At 43.3% G+C, this 23,908-nt stretch overlaps 1 protein-coding gene across 5 annotated transcripts in view; it reads right to left on the minus strand.

Moving 5' to 3' along the window:
- Window positions 1–585: 585 nt before the first annotated feature.
- Window positions 586–23,908, minus strand: part of LOC102369783 (sulfotransferase 6B1-like) — a 25,296-nt gene continuing 1,973 nt past the window's right edge. The window contains exons 2-9 of one of the 5 annotated variants that reach the window (XR_003092301.1): window positions 22,337–22,473; window positions 20,303–20,392; window positions 18,697–18,823; window positions 17,631–17,725; window positions 16,881–17,037; window positions 16,104–16,173; window positions 1,575–1,908; window positions 586–1,384 (exon numbers count right to left, since the gene is read on the minus strand). Coding sequence is in view for 3 of the 5 variants with exons in the window: in XM_006016995.3 (XP_006017057.1) it covers window positions 12,677–12,807; window positions 16,881–17,037; window positions 17,631–17,725; window positions 18,697–18,823; window positions 20,303–20,392; window positions 22,337–22,473 (737 nt within the window). In the remaining 2 variants the exon portion in view is untranslated. The other 4 variants (XR_003092300.1, XM_025195002.1, XM_025194999.1 and 1 more) reach the window with 4 other exon arrangements.

The raw sequence follows: 23,908 nt of genomic DNA on the forward strand, positions 1-23,908 counted from the left end.
ATCCATGGCCAAGCTTCTGATGGAAGGCAGGGGATTGAACTAGTTGCTGAATATCTTATCTGTGAAATGTTGCAAAGTTTCACAAAGGGCTTCTGTCTCTTGGCTCTCCAGAGCCAACATCTGCATGTGGAGAAGAGTACATCTCTGGGTACAGAACACTTCAAGGTTATATATGCATCCTGTATATAGAAATTATGTTTAACAAAGAAAATATATAGAAGATGTGTCTAGGTTGACTGTTCTGTCCAAAGATTGCCACTTACCAATGCTTTCAGGTCTGGGCCTTTTCTTGTCAGTTCAGGATATTACCACTTCACATTTCAAAGACAGCAGTTATCACCTACTTGGGCGAGCTCCCTCTCTTTGTTCTCCTGGTGCAGTAACAGGAGCAGCTGAGAGGGGCTTCTTAACACTTTATCCCGATCTTCCTCTTTCACAACCTCCAGCCACACCCACAGAATCTGAGGCTAGCCAAAGAATGCTTGGCTTTTCTTTCTTCCTTCCCCCACTCTCTCTCTATCCCCCTACCCCCACCTGCATCCAGATGCAGGCATTTTTGCACCTTCCCAAAAAAGAAGGCAGGCAGACATGGGAAAATGCAGCTTTATAACACCCAAGATTTTACAAAGGAACACACACGTAAGTAATGGAAACCAAGAAATTACTGAAATAAAATTTAGTAGAAACAAGTAAGAACTTCTCTCCCATCAATTGCCTTTCTTTTCTAAGAAATCTGCAGCAGGAACCTGTGGTGGAGGTTGATTACTTGGCTTTCTTTCCCATCTGTGTATCCCCCTTCTGACCCTCCCCGCCCTTCCTCCCTGAACTGCAGTGGTGCTCTCATGGCCCTGCTGGCATTGGGGCACCCTCAGTTGACTGCAATGCAGGTGGGGGAACAAGCTCAGCTGTAGTACACCTAGCTACCTCCTAGACAGAAGCAAGCTGAGTGGAGCTACTGTGCACTTTCTGGTGGGGATGGGGAGGACAGAGGAGGTGGGGGGAAACCCATTTATGAATGTTTGGGCTTGTTCACACACTGAAGGACATGGTCCTTGATCATTGCATGCATCTCCTGCAGATCCTCATGGCACTGCATGGCCAGGTCAAGAAACTGATTTGTGTGGTCTAGGAGATGCTTCATGAATTTTATGGTGCTGTCCATGCTTCAATTCTCCCAGTCATCATCTGCCCTAAGCACTTCCTGGACTTTGTCCCACCAGTCATGTGTGGCAGCGACTCGTGTTTATGATGCCTCCACCAAAGCTTGCATCATGCTGTCTCTGGAGCATCGCTGCCTGCAGCAGTATTCTTGTGCATGCTCTGCTAATATGAGCTGGGGTCCGAGGCTCAGACACACATCCCTGTCTGGCATCAGGCGTGGTAGCTGGTAACAAGAATAGCAAAAAAAGTGTTCATGCTGTAGTAAAATATCTCTTCCCCAAATGTTAAAAAGCATGGTGACCCAACTCCCACACTACATGCACAAACCCCCCGGCACATCCAACCCAATGGCACCAAAACAGTGCCTGCCAGAGTGGCAATAATGAATATAATACCCATTCTGCAATACTTACAAGTCCCCAATCATATGTCCTCTTGCATCTAATGTATAGAAACTGATCTTTGGGTCTCTGGAGGTATCTCTGATGTGGTAACCGCATCCAAAACAGTGTTCTCCTCCTCTTCCTCATCTATGCTCTCCAGTAAAATTGGAGGAGAGACTGGGGACATGATTGGGGTCACCTCGTCTTGGCCATCCCTGTCAACCAGCAGCATTGAGCAGTTACCGCAGTGCTCCAACATGTTCATGGTTTCCATCTCAGGACACTCTGAGGCTCCTTTGTTAGATGTGCTCTCCAGGACAACACCAATACCAAATGATCACAGACAGGAAGCCTCGCCAGTGACCTGGGAGAGAATGACAGACAGCTGGTCGTAGAAAGGAGGAATTATGCATGCTGCCCCAGAATGAAACTTTTCATCCTTGGCCCAATGATATGCACATTTCAGGGCCTTGATCTTGCTCTGGTACTGTCCAGTCCCAGTTATGCCCTCATACCTTAATTTATTTTGCTATTGCGGTACACACAAGCTTATTCCATTTACTTTCCAGATCCTCAATGATCTTTTCCTCCAAAAAAATGTTGATTAAGTCCTTCAGTTCTTCCCAGGTCCAGTTGGGGCCATGGTTGATAGATGTATCAACCTCCTACTCTGTTGCCTGCATACTGGACTTGTTTTTCTGAGACATCAGGAAGCTGTTAGTGCCCCAAAAGTTGTCAAGATTGAGGTATCCTGACAACAACAGAGTCACAAAAAGGTGGCTGGCAAACTTTGAGGGGCTGTTATATAGGCATGTCTTGAATGAAACTTTTTGAAAATTCCACATACTCATAACTGTGAAGGTGTCAACTGTCTCAGAATTGGCAGTCAGGGCAACCTGATCAAGCACCGTTTATAAACAAAGCAATGGTGATAGGTTTTGCCTGGCCCAATTTGGCCCCCCTTGTCCATATGGATAGATTGCTAAAGTCCCCCTGCTGATCACACCCAAGTGTCTGTGGTTGGCAGCTCTTCCTACAGGCAAAACTTCCCCTATCCTTGCTGTGCCACCTAATCAAGTGCTCCCCTGTGCTGGGGATCGTAGGGCACTGTATTCTTGATTTCCAGAACCCCAGATTTTTTCTCAATGAATGATTTAATATCTGGGAGATGGGAGAGGGGGCCAGAACTTGATCCAGCATGTTAGGGGAGAAGAGCAGGGTGCAGGAGGCTTCAACGCTCAGGCAGCAGTACAAATGTAGCATGGGTGTTAATTAAGGGCCATTCCAAAACCAGGTGGGAGTTGAGTACAGATATTTGTTGGGAGATGACTTGATGGTTCTGGTGCCTCGATGCCTGCCGTAGGTCTTGAGGTGTTATGGTAGCTATTAAGACATAGCACTGTCCATTACACAGCCCTGTTTCAAACCTTGGCTAGGACAGGGCAGGGTTCTTTTCTGCGGAGATGCTTCTTTCAGACCAGGTTCATTGCAGGGCATGGCTGTTTTATGGGGAGATTTTTTTTCAGCCTTGGTTTCTTGCAGGGCACCTCCTGTTTTCATGAGAAGATGCTTCTTTCTAAACTTGGGTGCTTGCAAGGCAGGCCTGTTTTCTAGGGTGATGCTTCCTTCAAACCTGTGGAATTGCAGGGCCAGTCTCTTTTCTGGGGAGATGGTTGTTTGCAAAATGAGGTTATTGCAGGGCAGCACTCTTTTCTGTGGAGATGCTTCTCGGCTGTGCCTAGTCATTGATCCAGTAAAAGACTATCTTACCCCCAGGGTGCATGTCCTAAACACCATATTTCAGTTCTAAGTGGACAGGCAGTACATCACCTTCTCACACCCACCCACAACAGTAAAAGGCCATTGGCCTCTGCTGCACCAATGCCCAGCGCACAGACACCTGAGTAAGGTAATCATTGACATGCAGATAAGAGGTCACTTTCAATGCTAATTGATTGTATCCAGCTGCCATTTCTATTCAGAGCCCCCTCTGCCTAAACCCCATGAACCTTGGTGGTGCTGTGTGCTGAATAGCGGCCCTTTTGCATACTGGCAAACAACCTGGCTTCATGGAATCTAGACAGGATGAGTGAGGAGGACCAAGTGGAGATTCCAGACAAAATGTGTGAGGAGGATGACATGTAGATTCATGACAGAATGAGTGAGGAGGCCAAAATGGAGAATCTATACAAAATGGGTGAGGAGGACAAAATGGAATTGAGTCTCCCCCAGGAAGTTCTTGATGGCTTCAATGCCATGGGGTTCCCTAACTACATGGGGGCTTTAGACAACACACACATCCATGTGCAATCTCCCTCACTGGTAAGCTGCTCATTCGTGAACAGGAAGGGATTTGCCTCGGTAATCCTGCAAGCCATGGTGGATCACCGGGGCCTGTTCACTAGCATTTATAAAGGATGGGCCAGCAGCGCTCATGCTGTGCATGTGTTTAGAAACTTTCTGCTGTCTAGCTTGTTGGGGAAAGGACACCATGTACCTGGAGTCCCCAACAGTGATCCGTGGTGTTGCCATCTCCCTGTTTATAATAGCCAACGCTGTTTACCCCCTCAATCCATGGCTCATGAAGCTTTATGGAGGGCACGTTACCCACCCACAGAAGATGGCTTTCAACTACCATCTTGGCAAATGCAGGATGGCTGTTGAATATGCCTTTGGCCACCTCAAAGCTCGGTGGAGGGCATTGAACTGCAGGCTCGAGTTGGAGCCAGAAAATATAATGGTCTTTCCTTCACAATCTTCATCTCTTTCTGTATCTATCCTCTCCTCCCTCTCCTCTTCTCCTTTCTCTTGCTCTTTCCTGGCTGCTTTCATTCTATTAGTATAAGAATCTGGGAAGTCCTTAAAAACCATGTCCTTCCTACTAGCCTAGATTACATCTTAACGGAGTTTCACACCATGCTGCCACATGGTCCCAGCCCCCAATTTAAAACAATCCCTCTTCTGGCTGCTGCCAGGTGGTCTTTCCCACAACACTTACTACATTTTTGGTTGTCCTAAGTAATAAAGGAATTTTCTTTGGGGACGAACTTTCATTATTGTGGGCAAATATATTATCCCTCCTGCCATTGCTGCATGTTCTCCCAAATATATTCTCATCTGCCTCTACTCTGTTCATATTCCCGTCTGGCCCAGCAGCTTCCAGGTCCCCTCCACCCTTATGCATATGCTCTCCAACCACACACTGATATCTTCTTTATGTGCAACATCACTAAACATATGTATAATTACTACTTGCTCCCAGTTCCCTCCCAGCCTCATGACCTTAAAATGCTGCACTACAACGTCTTCCTTTACCAAATGATATCTGTCCCAACACCTTTATAAGGCAAGCATGCCAATAAAACTTACATCCCATACTCTGTCACTCACCATGGTCATAAAACTTTTCAGGTCACATGCATTCACTGTTGTTACGCTGAGCAGCAGCACACGCACATCCTCTCTAGTTACAGAAGCCCAGGGCTTCTTAATTCTTTCCTCACCAGTTACTTCAATCCTCACAACCATCCATATTCTGTTTCCAGCCATCATCCATCCTTCTGTGCTCATAGGTCCTTGTCCTCTTGCCACTGACTGCTCTCCTGTCACTGTGGTCCATCCTCTGGGTGGCATAGTCCATAGCCCACCATCATAATCCTGTCAGCCATTGACTAAGGGTTTCTTCCTCTGCTGTCTCACCTCTGTCCAGCCCATCACCAATCCATCTTCAACCACTGTAGATCCACCTCCATCAGTATGGTCAAATCCAAGTAAAAAATTCAACAAGGACCAGCCCCTCACCCAAAGGGAGACACCAGTCCTCCAGAAAATCCCCTTGCCTCTCCCTTCACCACTTTCTCAGGATTTAGAAAAGCTTCCCACAGCAGACCATCAGACAAAACTGTGGACTAGCCCATAATCCATTGCCATATGTGCACTTAAATGGGGAGGCTGCTCTCCCCAGAAGTTAATCAGGAAGTGCTAATAGTGGCCAGCTGGTTCATCAGCTAGGTGGGGCTGTCAGTTAAAGCTTCTGGCAGGTTTGGCCATCTTGGTAATTACTCCAAGCTGCACTGCCTGCTAGAGTACCAAATATAAATTCATACTAATATTTTTAACTTAAAATAACAATGCCTTTTTTCAGAGCAGGGGCACATGAACAACTTAGATATAATGAGGGAAAGGGAGACTGGGCTTTACAGTGTGCTGGCTGTTCTTTAGTGACTACTCAAGTGCTTGCTGTGATAAATTAAAGGTAACCCACAAGAAAGGAGTCTTTTCATTATTCAAGATAAAATTGCATTGGATGTTTAGCATGATTGGTTTTAAAATACAAACTGAGGGGTAACTTATGGTAGCATATGCTATCAACCATGAAATGCAGTTTCAGAGGTTTCTCCCCTTCTTTTCTCAAGATGGATCATCTAGTCCAGGAATGGGCAAAGGCTGGCTGCTGGGCCAGATCCGGTCGTCTCTGGACTCCTTTTCCCAGCCACCCCTGTGCATGGCTTGGCCAGTCTCTGTGGAGATCCCAGCTGCACTTGTGCAGGAAAGCTCAGGCTGGGGTTGCCATGGGGACCAGCTGAAGCTGTGCTGGCGGGATGCATGGCAGAGCAGGGCAGGGCGCTGCTCTGGAGCTGCTGGGATCTTGTGATGGGGGCAGCTTGTTCCAGAGCCAGGGCAGAGCCACAATCTTTAGCCTGTATGCTCTGGGCAGGGGTGTGCATGCAGGGGATCATGGCTGTGCCCAGGCTCTAGACAAGGCTGTCACCACTGCAAGGAGCCAGGGCAGAACCATGATCCCCTACTTGCGCACCCCTGCCCAGAGCATGAAGGCTACAGATCTCGGCTTTGCCCTGGCTCTGGAGCAAGCTGCCCCCATCCCAAGTTCCCAGCAGCTCCAGAGCAGCCCCCTGGCAGCCTCAGCTTGAACTTTCCTGCACAGGTGCGGCTGAGATCTCCATGGAGACTGGCCTAAACCATGAGGGAAGGGGCTGCTGGGAAATGGAGTACAGCTTTCAGCGAGATTGGCCATTTTGCTCACCCCTGATCTAGCCCCTATTTAGGTCAGGGTGGATAAAAATCAATGTTTTCTTTAAAGCAAAAAAATTGGATTTTTTATTTAAATCAGGTTTTTTTATTGTATTTTTTTTTGTTAAGATGCTTTTAAAAAAAACCCCAACCTATATAAAGATAATTTTAATTTAAGATATGTTAAAGCTCAAAGATATCATAATGGAATAGGGATAACAACTTCTAAGTATATACTATTTGAGACAATATATTCATGTAACCTTTTTAGAAAAGTTTTATAAATAGGTCACAGCAGGCCATGAACTATATTAGGGGCCCAATCTTATGGGGTTCCCAGAGGCTCCTCTATAGATTAGTAAAGATTAAAGAAAACCACTCTACCCATGGGACTCAGTGCTCAGTCTAGAAGATCCCATTAAGCATCTCTGTGATGTTTTGTTTCAGTTCTCAAACTGTGGATTTGTCTCCACAGATAACATCCTTGTTAACAGCCATACATGGAGATGAGAGAGAACAGACCTGATTACTTACCATAAACACTGCATGCCCCTGGAGGCTGCGGGGGCATGGCAAGTTCCCTCAGGCAGCCACAGAGGTGTTGGCAGCAAGGGAAGAAGGGTGGCAAGTGCCAACCAGCAGTTGGCAACCACCCGCAGATACTGCCGGCAGTGTCAGCAGCAGCCAGAGGCAATCAGGGACTGCCTGCAGATGGTACAGGCAGTGTCGGTGGCGAGGGGCGGGGTGGTGAGCTGTGATCAACCTCAGGCACTGCTGGCGCCATCAGCAGAGCTTTTTTCAGGGGGTGCACTGCTAAGCTCAGTGGGTGCACGTGCACCTACGTGCGACCCCTACACATTGCCAGTGTTACCTACCCATCAGCCCTTTTGTCTCTCTGCAATTTTGGGTACACGGAGTCAAGCCCTTACCTCTTTCTAAAAGTACAAAGTTTCAAGAAGGACATCAAACAACAGGAATGTAGTTTTTATAGAAAATAATGATTAAATTGAGGCTTCCTCACCAGTGTTTTAAATAATTATTTAAAACCTGATTTAAATCGATTTGATTTAAATCAAACCCACCCTAATTTTGATAGACTCCCTAATTTACTATTTTATGACTAGGTTTATAATCTGGCTCTCAATTTGTTGTGCCTTATTTTTCTATCTTCAATTGTGTTCCTAAATCCATTCTATCAGTATTTCATCTTTATTAGATTCTGCAGTTATCTGAGTTAGATGTTCTTATACATGAGTGACTTTGTTTTCTTGTTAATAAACTTTTTGTTGAACTTTAATTTTCACCAAAGATCTGGAATTTGAGTAGGGTTGATGAGCTCTTCTCTTTAGACATACCACAAGTACAACAACAGTATTTGCTTCCTAAGCCTCCCTGTCAAATATTAGTTATTCTGAGGAAAACCTACAAGGGTGGGAAAGTGTAAGACAACACAGTCTCCTTCTCTGAAAAGAGGTCATTAAAAATCAATTAACAGGCTTTTGAGTGCCTTGCTTACTTTACACCCTTCTATATCTTAGACATAATGTGATTTCAGAGCTTAACCCCCAGGATAGCACAACCTCAAAATCTAACAGCAAGATCTATGGTTCAAACTCCAGTATGAAGCTGCATGGTACAGGCACTATTAACATAAAGTATTAGTCTGACACCTAGCGGTTTTATTCAACTGATGGGATAAAATTCATGATAACTAATTATTGTAATCAAATCAGTTTTTACCAATATATTTTATGTATTTAAGTAACTGGCATTAATGGTTTGAATGAAGCAAGTAGGATTGCATCCCAGTAAAGTGGTGGGTTGTTATATTTGTCAATGGATGTAATGATTCTGAAATGACTGCTAATTTACAGTGCTGTAGATGTAATAGGGAAGCAGTGTTGTTGTAGCTGTTATAGTCCAGGAAATGTCACCCCCAAAGTCTTGCCAGACCTGCAGAATGCAGGCTTCAATCAGGTCTGGGAGGCTCTTTGTCCCCTCCCACCCCCATGCCAGGGTGGGGCCAGCCCTGCCCAGTAGCTGTTAGATTGTAGCACAAATCCAGTAGCACAGATCCATGGCCCCACACACCTGGGAGGAATCCGGCATATCCCCGCAGCCCTCCTGGGGGTGCAGGCCCCCAGATCTGTGTGCCAGATGACAGGAGGCTGCTGCTGCTGGCAAGTGTCATAAATTTTGCTTTCAAGACTTTAGGTGCAGCTTATGAGAAACCTCTGCACCTATCTCCTTGAAACTTGGCAGTCTTCATGCCCTCAGAAGGGGCTACCATCCCTGCAATTTTCATCCAAATTAAGCAAGAAATTACAATGTTTTAGGCATTTTCATGATTCCCCATTATAGCCTATGGGTGAAACGTGAAAATGTGTTGCAACAGCGAACAGTTTTGACAAAATGAAATGGGACAGTGCTCTGAAACAAAACAAAACAATGAAGCAAAACACTGTCCTGGACATCAAAATGAAATGATGGTTTTTTTGCACAGCCCTACTGTTTATTTTGGATTTTTCTTTGTTTCTTGAACTCTGTTTACCCTGACAGGATTTGCAGGATCAAGGTGGTGTGAGGAAGGGGTGCAGGGGATAGTGGAGCTCCATATATCTCAATAACCACATGCCATGCTGCTGTGCTTTTCAAAGCCAATTTTCTTCTGTTAGCATTGTCATTTCTTTTTGTTGTTGTTGGGGGTTTTTTGTGAACATCCTTCCATACATCAAAAAGAAAAAAATTAAAAGAATTCTGATTGAACATCAAAGTCATGGCAGATGAGATCTTTTCAAATGGGAGGGCATAAGAAGGGATAAGATAAGACACCTTTTCCCCTACAAAACAGAAGGAAAAGATGTCATCCCAGAAGGGACCTAAGCCCTATTGCACCTATAGTTGACAATATGGAATAGACTTTGACATAGGACAGACCCATATGGGATCCTACTTGAAATGCCCCCAAAGTGTCAGAGTGATTAATTGCCATAGATTATTTGAGTGCAATTGGGATTGGGGTGTGGTACTTCTAGTTGTGCTTCCCAGAGTGGCTGAGAGGTGGGAGCAGTGAGGGAAGGTCCCACCGGGACCCTACCCCAGGAAGGAAGCCCCAGATTATGGGGACCTGACTCAGGCCTCTACTTTGTTCTCCACCCCAACATCCTTAGACCGCAATCTTGGACGCATGCATGCCCTGCAGACTGGCTAGCTGGCATATGCTTTGCCAGCAGTTTGCACCTCTGAAGGTGAAAGGTCATACCGCTGGAGAGGGGGAGTTGACCTGTTGCCAGAACCATCCCTTTGGCAGTAGAGTTCAGGGGATGTAAAATTTATTTACTTGGGAGGTTTGGGGTGGGCATACTGCATCCTGGGATGCTGGAGGACTGTAACCTTGGCAGCTCATCTGTGAGGGGTGGCCACACCTTAATGGAACACTAGCTGGTACAACAACTTGGGAGGAATATAATAATATTGTTTTGGAATACAGGGATAAAGTCAGAAAGGCCAAAATGCAATTGGAATTGCAGCTAGCAAGGGACATGGAGGGTAACAAGAAGGGTTTCTACAAGTATGCCAGTGACAAAAGGAAAGTAAAGGAAAGGGCGGGTCCCTTACTGAATGGGGAAGGCAACCTAGTGACAGATGACGAGGAAAAGGCTCAATGTGTTTTTTACCTTAGCCTTCACGGTCATGGTCAGCTCCCAGATTACTGCATCAGGCAGCACAGTTTGGGGAGAAGGTGGTAAAAGAACTAGTTAGGGACTATTTAGAAAAGCTAGAGATATAGAAATCCATGGGGCTGGATGGGATGCATCTGAGAGTGCTGAGAGAGTTGGCTGATGTGATTGCAGAGCCACTGGCCATTATCTTTGAAAACTCGTGGTGATCAGGAGAGGTCCTAGATGATTGGAAAAGGGCAAATACAGTGCCCATCCTTAAGAAAGGCAAGAAGGAGGACTCAGGCAACTACAGACCGGTCAACCTTACCTCAGTCCCTAGAAAAATCATGGATCAGGTCCTCAAAGAATCAATTTCTAAGCACTTGGAGGAGAAAAAAGTGATTAGGAACAGTCAGCATGGATTCACCAAGGGGAAGTCATGCCTGACCAACCTGATTGCCTTCTATGATAAGATGACTGGTTCGGTACATGTGGGGAGACCAGTGAATGTGATATAGCATGACTTTAGCAAGGCTTTTAATATGGTCTCCCACAACATTCTCCCAAACAAACTAAGGAAGTATGGTTTGAATGAATGGACTGTAAGGTGAATAGAAAACTAGCTGGATCATTGGCCTCAGATGGTACTAATCAATGGCTTGATATCTAGTTGGCAGCTGGTGTCAAGTGGAGTGCCATAAGATGACAGAACAAGGAGCAATGGTCTCAAATTGAGGCAAGGGATGTTTAAATTGAATATTAGGAAAAACTTTCTCACTAGGAAGATGGTGAAGCACTGGAACAGGTTACCCAGAGAGGTGGTGGTATCTCCATCCTTGCAGATTTTTAAGGCTCAGCTTGACAAAGCCCTGGCTGGAATACTATAGTTGGGGATGGTCCTGCTTTGAGCAGCAGGTTAGACTAGATGACCTCCTGAGGTCCCTTCAAATCCTAATTTTCTATGATTCTATGAACCTATGGGTATCACAGATTAGAGATAAACCTTCCCTGGAGTGTTGTAACTTTAAGCTCCCTAAAGTATGCTTAACACTTGTTTTAGGTTTTAAGGTGGGGACAATCCAGGGGTTAAGAGCTCTAGGAGATGCCAAAAATTAATGTGTAACAAGGCCCTAAGACATCCTTGTTAAATACTTAGCCAGCCTCCTCTTGAAAACCTCTAATGAAGGAGAAGCAAGGGCTTTTTTGGTAATGTCTTTTGTTGGACCATCTGTATAGTTGAGAGACACGCTAAACAAGCTTCTGGTCCAGGAAATAAGCAAGTACAATGTAATATTTTGGTCATTAGCCATTATATGTTATACTGTTTCTTTAAATGCTGTAACTTTGTGTGCCTCCTTAGGTACTGTTGGCTTTGTCTGGGTCCATGCTCAGAACAATAAAGTTACTAGCCATGTAAGCTGTGTTGTGCTGTCTCCCTCTCTTAGGCTGGTCTACCTTCCCCACCACAGTGGAGCCAAAAAATAAAATCTAAAGCCCCAACTAAATACCAGTTAAAACAATGGGACATGTTCACTCCAACATGTATAATGTAAAAGTCTTACAACTGCTGACACCTTAATTTAATTGCATGATAGCTACAGGAATAGCAAAAGAAATAGCTAGGAATGACAATGAAGAGGTGTACAAGATTTGATTCTGCTTTACCCTGATTTTATTCTGGTGTAATGCCATTGACTTCAATGAAGCAACATCCCATTTACACCAATATATATATATATATATATGTTTAAAAAAGAGGAGAATCAAGTTTATGTACTTGAGATACTAAGAGCCAAGTGTTTGTGGGTGTAAGTTAATGGAAATCCTTTTATTTTAGTGGACTATTGTCCATTTGCATCAACATAGAATTTGGCCATATACCAGCAGTAAATTTCCCTAGGCCAAGTTGAGATTCTATTTTTTTAAATAAAAGAAAATATTATAATTTAAGAAAACATTATGACTACTCTATTACTCTCTCTCTCGCTCTCCCTCTCGCTCTCTTTCTGTCTGAGCACTGTCTACTAGGGGGTTGATCCAGGACCCACTGAAATTGTAGGAAAGATTTTCATTTACTTGAATGACTGTTCAATGAGGGACTTTTTTGCTAGAAGTCTTTTTGTGGAGATGTTGTTTGGTATGAGATATTTTTAAAAATAATCTCTAAGTGCTACATTCTTTTAATCAGGATAGCAAGATTAATAGCATTCAGTGTCATGGAGTATTTCCTCCAGAGATTGGTACTACAGCAATTATATAATATTAATATTGTTCAGTAGATAGATTCAGTCCAAGGATGCTAAAGGACTTTAAATTATATTGAATATCTCTTATGCGCTAATATCACTTGAAGGGTAACCTGACTGTGAATATTACAAAAAATCAGAGATATGTGGATCACTTGATCCACTTTTTCCCTATACATTATGTAACTGATACTCAGGCCTTGCAGTGAACCCCATAATTTAACTTTGCTCCCAGCTTGGTTCCTGCTAAGTATTCTTCAAATTTGTTGTCCATTTCTTGGTTCTGATCTTCATTGAACAAGTTCTTCCAGTCACTAACACCACCTACAAATGCAATGTGGATATTATCATATCAAACATGCACAGAATGCCATGAAAAGGATAACTTAAAACTTCTTATTCCTTTCAAGTTCATTTTTATCTCTTTTCACACCAACTGGAGTGTTGTTATTGGGTTTTTTTTAAAGCAAGAGACTGGATAAAATTTTACACTAGTGCAATTCTACTGAAGTAAATTTCATGAGTTCATGAGACTGCAACAATGGCAATAGTGTGGGGGGAAAGGCCCCAAAGTATTTAGTCAACTTAAAATACAAAAAGTGCTTTATAGGATCATGGAATCATAAAAAGGGCTAAAATTAATCTTCAGAGGTCATCTAATCCAACACTCTGCTCAAGGAAGAAATACCCTTATCTAAACCATTCCATACGGTTACGTGTCTAGCCTGTCCCTAAGACTAAGAAATAATTACATCTACTTCTGTAACACACCATCATTTTTACCCTTAAGATTAAGTCACAAAACTCAACACAAGGAGGAAGAGGAGGACCCACCTTTAACTGTTTCTCAGGGACTCGAGCAGGATGGAACCGAATCCCACTTAGGTGCCTAAATTCACTTACATGTGTAAGCAGTAAAATAGAAGCTGGCCCAGCATCTCAGAGATACTGTTTCTCCTAGGCATGCACACAGCTAAAACTCCCATTTAAACTCGCAACATCTCATATATGAATTACTGCCACAGACCCAGACCGAAACAATTTTGCCTATCCTGAATGATGCTACAAAAGAGCATTTTCCCTGCTCATCACCAGGGATCCTGGTTTCCTCTGTTTAAAAATCACAAATTCTCCAATAATTTTCTTTTTGCAAATTTTCTGATTAAAAACCCCTTAATCTATGTTTTTCTGTGACTAAAATGAAACACAATGTTTGAACATAATGTTTTATTGATATATTTGCAATTTTAAAACATTTTGGAAGTCTACCAGTTCCTCAGTCACTATAATAAAATAAATTCTATAAATTTTGGTGTGTGATTTTGGGTTTTTATCATGGAAAATCACGGCTCTACCTGCTCCCCTCGCTCATCAGGATGCGAGTCCAGCTGCAGCTTCCCTCCCCATTGCTGTGTGTGCTGAGCAGCCCATGCCATTGCCCCTCACTCCCGACCCACAGCATCCCACCTCCACCAGTGCCCCTTTCTCTGGCAGAAGGCATGATACTGAAGGATAGCAAACATGGTTTTGCTGTAGGCAGGTCATGTCTGACCAACCTCATCTCCTTCTATGATCAAGTAATGAACCACTTAGATTTGGGAGACATGGTTGATGTCATATACTCAGATTTTAAAAAGGCCTTCAATACGGTCTCCCATGACACACATAAAAAAACTGGGGGATTGTGGGCTGGCAGACCCCACAGTCAGGTGGGTTGGGAACTGGCTAAGGGGTCAAACTCAGAGATTGTTAGTGGACAGGTCTGTATCATCTTGGCAGGAGGTGGCCAGTGGTGTCCTTCTTCTTGGCCCCGTGCTGTTCAACATTTTTATCAACAATTTAGATGAAGATGTAGAAATCATGCTGGCCAAGTTTGTGGATGATACCAAGTTATGGGGGAAAGCAGTCACACTAGGGGATAGGATACAGATCCAAGTGGACCTGGACAATCTGGAAAGGTGGGCAGAGTGGAACCAGATGCAATTCAATAAAGATAAATGCACATCTCAGAAGAAGTAACCAGGAACATGAATATAGGTTAGGAGGCATTCCCTGGCCAGCACAATGACAGAAAGGGACTATGGTGTTATGGTTGATCACAGGATGAACATGAACAACCAGGATAATGCTGTAGTCCACAGAGCTAATAGCATACTGGGATGCATTAGCTGATGCATCATGAGCAGGGCTAAGGAAGTGACACTTTCTCTCTACTTGGCACTGCTGAGACCCCAGCTGGAGTGCTGGGTCCAGCTCTGGGCACTGCACTTCAAAAAAGATGTGTAAAATCTTGAAAGGGTCCAGAGAGGGGCCACAAGAATGATTTAGGGCCTGGAAGACAAAGCTTATGAGGAAAAACTAAGGGACATGGGACTGTTCAGCCTGGGGAGGACAAGACTGAGGAAGGACTTGGTGGCCATCTATAAGTATGTAATGGGTGAATATTGGGAGCTGAGAGAAAAACTGTTCACTAGGGCACCCCAGGGGAAGATAAGGAACAAAGGCCATAAACTAGTAGAGGATGCTTTCAGGTTGGATATAAGGAAGAACTTCTTTATGGTAAAGGTGACCAGAATCTGAAATAGACTTCCCAATGAGGTGATGCAGTCCCCAACCTTGGAAGACTTCAAGAGGAGACAGGACAGATACCTTTCTGGGATCATTTGATATCAGCAGTATTCCTATCCAGAGCAGGGAGGTTGAACTGGATGATCTTTCAAAGTCCCTTCCAGCCGTTCATTCCTTTGATTCTGTGATTCACTCTCAACCTACGCTGCCCTCCCCACCCCCCAGCCTTGCTGGTGCCCCTCACTTCCCACCCACAGCCCCCTTGCCCTGCCAGTGTCTCTCACTCCTAACCAAGAGCCCTTTGCCCCCAACCCTGCCAGAGGGGCCCCCCAACTCCCAGGGCTACAAGGCCAGGAGCCCAAGTCCACAGCTCCTTGACCTCCCCACCCTGCCCCAGCATCACCCCAGCCCCAGCTGCCACCTGCTGCAGCCAGAGCAGACCGTGGAGTCCAGCTCCCCCTCTCACACAGGTGGCACAGCTGGAGTGGAGATCATGGGGAAGGGGCAAATACGGGCTGCCTATTGCAAGCTCAGGGCTCCCTGCCCTGTTGCCCTCCTCCCTCTGGAGCCTTTTACAGAGCAGTGGGTGGGAAAAGGGGCATGGCAGGACAAAGTGGAAAATGTGCATTTTTCTCCTTAAAAAAAAAAAAATCTGCATTTTCCCACATTTTCCCATAGTGAACAGAAAACTTAGATCCCTGTAATCATCACTTTGGCCATAATCTGCTGCTTTCCATTTCCAAGGCTTTTTCAGCTTAACAGACTATCCCCACTCCATCTCTCAGTCAGTACTAAGTGGTCAACTCCCACCTTCATATGACCAATGACTTCAGCTTCCATTGTCCATTTGTTTTTTAGTCAAGAACTTTTGTGCTTTCCTCCATGTTATTCCATATGCTTGGGAGGCGCTCCCTGAGCATATGGAATGCTCCCTGAGCATATTGTAATGTTTCCTCATTATCTTCTTCAAATCACTCCTTAAAACACTCCTACAGAAAATCTGACAATGGATAAAGCACTGGCATGCTGAGGCCACTGCCTGTCATACTTACCAGTATGGTCTCATTGTCTCATAGTGCTCCTCATCCTAGCTGTATTCATCTGTTTTCTTTTGTCTTATACCTAGATTGTAAGCTAATTGTGTCAGGAACCTTCTTTTATTCTTTTTTAATACATTGCCTAGCACATTAGGGTCTTGATTCTTGACTTCATTTTAAAATCACTCCAATAATAAAACTTACAAATACTGGGGACATCTACACATGTACTTTACTGTGGAATTGACTAATTAGCTCCACAATAAAGCATCAACATCTACATGTGCAATGCTATTATTCCAGAGTAAACTAATAAACTCCACCATAGGATAGTATTGGCAAACACAAGTACTATCCTACAGTGGAATTATTTGATGCACAGCAATGCATGTGTAGACAGTGACCAGAGCTGACTGGGGGCATGAGGGTGCTACAGTGCAGGGGCTACCTGCTCGCTAACTCCACACTGTAACATCGTCATGCCCCAGCCAGCCCCTCCACAACACATTTTGCTGGGGTGGAGCAGCTCCAGGCTGGCAGGCTGACTACCTAGGTCCTCTGTCAGCTTGGGCTTTATTGCTCCAGCTCAACCTGATGTGGTCTTGGGCACACGTGTAAATGTTGTACCCTGGAGTTTATACAGCCATGCTAATTGCATGTGTAGATGCAGCCACTGACATATACAAATGATAATGAATTCCAACATTAAATCTAAAAAGAGAATCTGGGAATGGTTTGCCAAAACTACTGGAAGATTGATTCTCGTGTCTCTGGAGCTTTTTAGATAATCACCTTTGCGGAAGAGAACATTGCCAAATGCTCCATGCGTTTTCTCAGAATTGTCTTTCATAGCCTGGAAGCTGCTCCTATCTACCACATCTTGAAGCTCCTCTTCAGTCAGAGACAGCCCAAAGAATTCAGCTATCTTTTTGACACCCATAGCCCGATTCTGAAAAAGGGAAGGTAACACAATGAATTTTATTCATACAAAATGTATCGTTCTGATTAATCATGGTATTTCCACTTTCAATTTATCCTTGGTGGCCCTGTTTTCATGAAGAACATATAGGCCCCCTCTACACATTACACTTAAGGAGTGATTACCAGTCCTAGTTCTCTTCATAAAAGTGAATTGCATCCACTGTGAGTAAAGCTAGCAAAATCCAGATCTATATCAATGAAGTCACAAAAGAAATGAATTGCAATTTATTTTTATATATACTGTAGAATGCATATGGAGTTCCATAAGGAAGTGTTATGGAATTGGACCTCACAAAGATTCATGTGAACTACAGAACTTTTCAGACAATAAGGACATTTCTAACAAAACCTTTGAAAAATAATTAGTTCATTTTGCTCAATGACATTTTGGCAAAAAAAAATTAAAATCTAAATATTCTTGCCCAACTGGAATTCATATTTTATGGTATATTGCTTCAGTGTTCATTTGACTGACATGCATATATAATTATAATCTAAACACTACTTTAGTCACCAATGCTGCTTGGAGAATACAATATTCTTTAAACAATAGAAACTCACCTCTTTCAGCTCCTCGTAGGTTATTGTCATAATGTTTTCATCATCAATATGTCTGTTCCATTCAAAAATATAGTCAAAATAGAAGCCCCAGGGCACTAGAGGAAACCACAGAATAAAAAGATTATGAAATTAATTATAAGAGAAAAACAGGCGAGGATTAGGTCTGTTCATTAAAATTAATACTTGCTGTGATAGCTTTAGATTATCTTCTGTCCAGTACAGTCTTTGAAGTGTCTGCTTTAAAACTATATTCACCAGAGAACAGACAGAGTTGAAACCTGCCTTGGTCATAGAAAGCTATCAGAGGTCCAGAAGCCAAGGTCATCAGTGTATACTTTCTTATGAATTCTGGATTGTGCTAGGGTTATAAAGGCTTTGCCTACTACTGTGCATGCCCGGTCTGTATGACTAAGTAGCCGTGCATAGTCTTCCATGTGCACAGGGCTATGTGAAACCTGTATAGAATTCCAACCTGTGCATAAGTGACATTTTTTGGCAGCTAAACAACCAGGAAGGTTGTTAAACAAGCAAATTCTACCCTAAGTTAATGTCTTCACTGCACAGTTAACTGGTGTAATCAGCATAGAAATCTAAGTATCTGGCCGAGCTCATTTCAGTGCATCATCCCACAAAAAGATTTTTCCACATTACTGTATCCTCATTTCTCCTACACACTTCTATATATATATACATATCCATATGAGAGTATAACCCATTAATCTTTGTTCTGTGGAGCTCTAGGCTTATTTCTGAGCCTGTTGTAGGAAACCTTTTTTGCTCTCCCAGGGGTAGAGGGATACACATTTCAGGACTATCAGCATTTGAATGATTTTTTTTTCAGAACCAAAGTTCTAACATATCTCCAAGCTTGCTACAATTGCTCGTGCTTAAAACACCTTCTGCCACAGATCACATGTTAATACATCACACCTAATATTTTGAAAAAGTGTCTGTAATTTTATGTTATAATGAAAATATCATTGTGGAAATGTCTAATAAAATCCATGTTTCCATACACAGTCTACCTATTACATTACTGACATTAGTAGAAAGAAAAGAACTATACTTTTTCCTGTCATGAAAGCTGTGAAGAATTCATCCCAGGTCTCATAGGATGGAAGAGGAGACAAGCCATTGGAAAAATGGTAATAAGAGGTAGCTACATCTTTTGGATTGCGAAGCAGCAGCAAGACCTAAAAAATTAAAGTGTATGAATAAATATATTTCTAGAACTAGATATAACAAAATTGCACTAAAGGAAATAGGATATTTTTCAGGTTAACTACAATATTGGTGATTTCTTGGATCTCATACATATCTTAGGCATAGAAGTAACAGTTCAATCTTATATGGGGAGAAAGCTATTCTTTCACTGCCACTCAGTGGTCACATCTACATGAGCAGCCAACTGTGCAGTTGTTACTGCCTAGTCATTTAATATTTGGTTAACCAAGTACTAAATAACTGCCCAGTAACCAGCATTACTGTACAGTCCCATTGTCACACAGTTATTTTTAGCAGCTAGTGTGCAGTAGCAACAAGCTACTGTGCAATAGGTCATTACTACCACACAGTAGCATTGCCAACACAGCTCATGCCTGGTGATGCTATGTCACTGTAGCAATGAGCTACACTCACTACTATGGCAGCACAGTGTCTCATTTAGCTGCACCCTGTATGTTTTGCTTACTTTCTCTGAAATGTGATTGAGATAATCCAAATTAATTATACACATTCTGGGTGCATCTACACATGCAATAAATTTGAAGCAATAAACTTCAGAGCAGTTTGAGCCAGAGTAAACTACTCATGGGTGCAGCCCGAAACGTGCACCCGAGACAGTAGCAATTGGAGCCAAGGAAAAGCAGTTTATGCCAAAGCTGGGGGCATGAGGGGTCAGCCCCAGGCTCCGGATGGCAGTTGGGTGATGGAGGGACTAGCTAGGGCACAAAGGTGCTGAAAGTGCAGAGCCATGTGGCTAGGCAGCAGGCAGGAATCTGGCCCCATGCTGGCTGGGCTGATTGGAGGCAGTTTACGAAGTCAGTGTCTGTACATGCATTTAATCACAGTGAATTACCCTGCTGTAAGCTAGTACTGTCTCTGACAGTACTATCTTATCGCAGTGTTAATTAGTTTACTGCAGCCTAATAGTGTTGCAAGAGACGGTGACACTTTACTCCACAGCTAATTAGTCCACTCCACAGGTAAGCGTATGTGTAGATGCAGCCTCTGTGAACTTTGTCACCTGTGTGTTTCTACCCTTTATGGTGAGTAAATGCTTCTATTTAAAGAGACCATATTAAATTATAAAAGAGGCAAAATCAAGAGACAGGCTAGAAAAAAAAGTGGGGCACCCTTAAGCTTCACCCATCTTTGAAACCCTACTTGAAATACCAAAATGAGATGCCACCCACAGGAATCTGTGTAATTATGCACTTTATCACAGAATAATTTCTCTTTTCTTGATTTATCTCATTTCTCTTAACTGCTGTTCATTGTAGTTTGGTGTCATATGAAGTAGCTGCCCTGTGAACAAAGACCAGGCACTGAAGTGGTTGAGCTGAGCACTTTGTACCTATTATGGAGACTGTATATGTGGCAACAGAAATTAAAAGTGGCTTGAAAGTTCTGTTCAAATGAGTATGCCTTCATGATATCAAATAAAAACTCACCTTAGTTTTATTCTTGAAGATTGACTCAGGTAGATTGTGAGGCATGAGATGAGTAAATATAATTCTTCTAGAAGGTAATTTCTTCATCCGCTTTAATAAAAATGAAAAAAAAGAAGGAAAGCAGAAACTCTACTTAGTGAATATTACCTACTGGTAGCCCTACCTATGCCTTTTGCTGGTGTATGTGTAGAAAATTATGATGGGCCGGTATCCATTTTCATAGCTTTTAAGTTTTATGGGTTTTTTCTGTGACCAAAAAGAGGATTACATATTTGAGTGTCTCTAAACTATAGCACCTCCCCTCCACCCCCAACATAAGTGTGAAGATCTGGAAAGAGAATTGGTATCCAATGCAGAGTACATAAAGTCTGAGTTCATCCTTACCCCAAAAGAAATAATCAAAGCTAAAAGTAGGAAGCAGAATCTAACTGGGAAAGACAACAAGCTAGGCAATCCCAATTAGGTCAACAAGGGAAGCTATAAGGAAGGGGAAGATTATTGATACTAAAATAGAGGGAACTGGGAATTAGAAGAAGAGGAAAGGTTCTGACTGGATTGGTAGAATGATGGTACATGAAGAAGAGAGTAACGAAGAGAAGAGGAACATCCCAAAAAGTTTCATAGATTTCATAGACATTCGGGCTGGAAGGGACCTTGGAGGATCATCGAGTCCAGCCTCCTGCCCCAGGGGCAGGAAGTTAGCAGGGATCATAGGATCCCAGCAAGATAAACATCCAGATGTCTCTTGAAGGTGTTCAAAGTAGGTGCTTGAACCACCTCCAGCGGCAATCTATTCCAAACCCTGGGGGCTTAGACGGTAAAGAAGTTCTTCCTTATGTCCAGCCTGAAATGGTCATGGAGGAGTTTGTGACCGTTCGACCTTGTCATCCCTTGGGGTGCTTTGGTGAACAGATGCTCCCCCAGATCCAAGTTCATGACCAACATCAGAATTCTGATTCAGCTTGACAGAAACCTTTGAACAGGATCCATCAGTAACAAGTGGCCTTGTGCAGAGTCTGAGCAAGGGCTGGCTAGACATGGGATGATGCTACTTACTCAGCTCTACACCTGGCCCTGCTGGCACAGGACCAAGGCACATTGGCAAAGTAGTATGTGAACTTTTGTACTAGTCCTGTACATGCTCTCTCTCATTCATGGATTAAAAAAAAAAGAAAAAAAGTTTTCATAGCTGTAGAGTTCAGTAAAGGAAAAAAATATATGAAGGAAAATATGGCTCATAAACATAATTTCAGAGGGGAAAACAATAATGGGTTGAAAGATTGAAATATTTTGGTTTCAGTGCTCCAGGTATTAGACTGGGGATTAAACACTCAGGTGGGGAATTTTTTTGTCCTGTTATTTATTCCCTGTATTTGATTTTGCATTAGCCGCTTTCTTACACCACATAGAAAAACTTGTTTATTTAGTGCTGACAAGTCTCATGTAGCTGTTAAGAATTTGTACTCTGCTCAATTAATTTATCTACCTTTTCCATCAGTTTTGTCAGTATGTTCAGAATTTATTGTGAACAAAGCAATCATTGTGGGTAGCAGAGGTGTAACAAGCAGTTTCTGTGCCCTGGTAAGAGGGTGCCAAGCCAAGAGTGGTGGCAACAGCCAAACCTGCACTCCTCTAAGTAGGAGCCTGGGCCTGGTATCTGACTTAACCATCCCTTACACTACTGGTAGATGACTACCCTGCAAGTCAGGCACAGTTCATTCTCTGCAATGCATATTTCATACACAGTTAGTATGTCTACATGAGACACTAACAGCACAGTAGACTAATTCAACTGCACATTAGTGCGTCATGGCAAAAGCCGTGCTATTAGAATGAATCTACTGCACATTAGCAACACCTAAAGACTTGCACTGGTTCTACTGCACAGTAGTGCTGATTACTGCTCATTTAGTATCTGTTTTTACAGGTACTAAACTTAATGCTCTGTAATTACGGAATATTAATGTACATGTAGATGCACCCAATATTATCTACGACAGTAATTAGCAATATCAGTAAGCATTTAGTGCCCACCTGGTATTTCTCAGCATCTCCAACTTCCAGGTAGGGAAATTCATCTAGTTCATCATTCACACTATTTGTTTCATCCTCATTAGTCTTTGCACATGTTGTTACCAAGTCAGTTATAATTTGGCCTACCCAATTTGTACCTATGAGAAAAAAAGAAGACAAAATCAGTACAAGAAGTCTGGAAAAAGCAACTGGAATAACTTGTTTGCAATATGCTAGGTAATGGGCAAGAAGAATCAATGAGACTGCAATAGGTAAACAAATTAACATTTCTAAAACAAGAGCACTTTTCTTTTTCTTACTAAGAAAAATATGGCTTATGACATGATTTCTACTTACCTAAAAGCGTGGAGCAAACCCAAAGTGAATGAAGCAAATTCAGCCATGAAATAAATTTGCTAATCTAGAGTTGTATCAGGGACTATTTGGTCTAACAGGAGTTTTAACAAGTATATAGTGCAATTTGCTGCAGAACTAGCATATTTCAATTTATTTTTGCTACCATTATGTTATCCAACTAAGTATTTTTTAACTGAATTCTTATACAGGAAATCTCACAGTTATAGGGTAGATTGCTCTTCTGTCTCTTTTGGGTCTCTTGGACTTTACCCCTTCAAGTGTTAAGCGTCAAGCCCTTACCTGTCTCAGCATTAGAATTTTATAATCCTCCCATTCTTAGAGTTGAATCTGGGTACACTGCCTCATATATGCCAACTATTTCTTACCCTGCAAGTCAGCCTGGAGACTGGACTCTTGTTTCTTCCCTTCAGCAGCCTATGCTTAGTGAAATTAGAGTATGCCTACACTGAGGTGGTAATATGTTCTGTCTAGGTCATTGTTGAGCATGGTCTGCCGAATCTACTGCCTCAAGTATGCTCCAAATCTGGAAATGCAACAAGGAAGTTTGCCCTGGGGCATCTCTCTGTGGCTATTTGAGACTTGGTTAAGGCAGGGGGGGGCAAAATATGGCCCATGGGTCGTATCCAGCCCATCAGACCATTCTATGTGGCCTGTGGGACCCCTAAAAAATTTAGAAAATATTTATCTGCTCCTGGCTGCCTGTCAAAGTTAGCAGGAGCTAGGGGCAATAGGACCCAGGGGGAATCATCAGCAGGACACAGAAGCCCAGCCCCATTCCACCCCCAGCCATTTCCCTGCCTTTCTACCCCTGCACTGCTCCTGCACCACATGGCTTCCGGCTACATCGCCAGACCAGGGAGCACAGGGCCTGCACCAGTACCCCAGTGTGTGTGTGTGTGTGTGTGAGTGTGTGTGTGTGTGTGTGTGTGTGTGTTCATAGGGTGAGTCCCACATGTACTATACACCATACACATGCACACAGACCCCCCTCACACTGCAATATATGCAGACCTCCACACCCAAACCCCCTCACACACCCCAGATACCCTCCCCCCCCCACACAGGGTCCTCCACAAACCCCAAACTCACCCACACCCCACATATCCACACACACCCCCACATGCTCCCTCACCCCACACCCCCACACATATCCACCCTGTACAGACACAGCCACACCCTTCCCCACAGCCCACACACCCACAGCACCCCACAAAC

Source organism: Alligator sinensis, unplaced genomic scaffold (genome assembly GCF_000455745.1).
Source record: "Alligator sinensis unplaced genomic scaffold, ASM45574v1 scaffold448_1, whole genome shotgun sequence".
NCBI lineage: Eukaryota > Metazoa > Chordata > Crocodylia > Alligatoridae > Alligator > Alligator sinensis.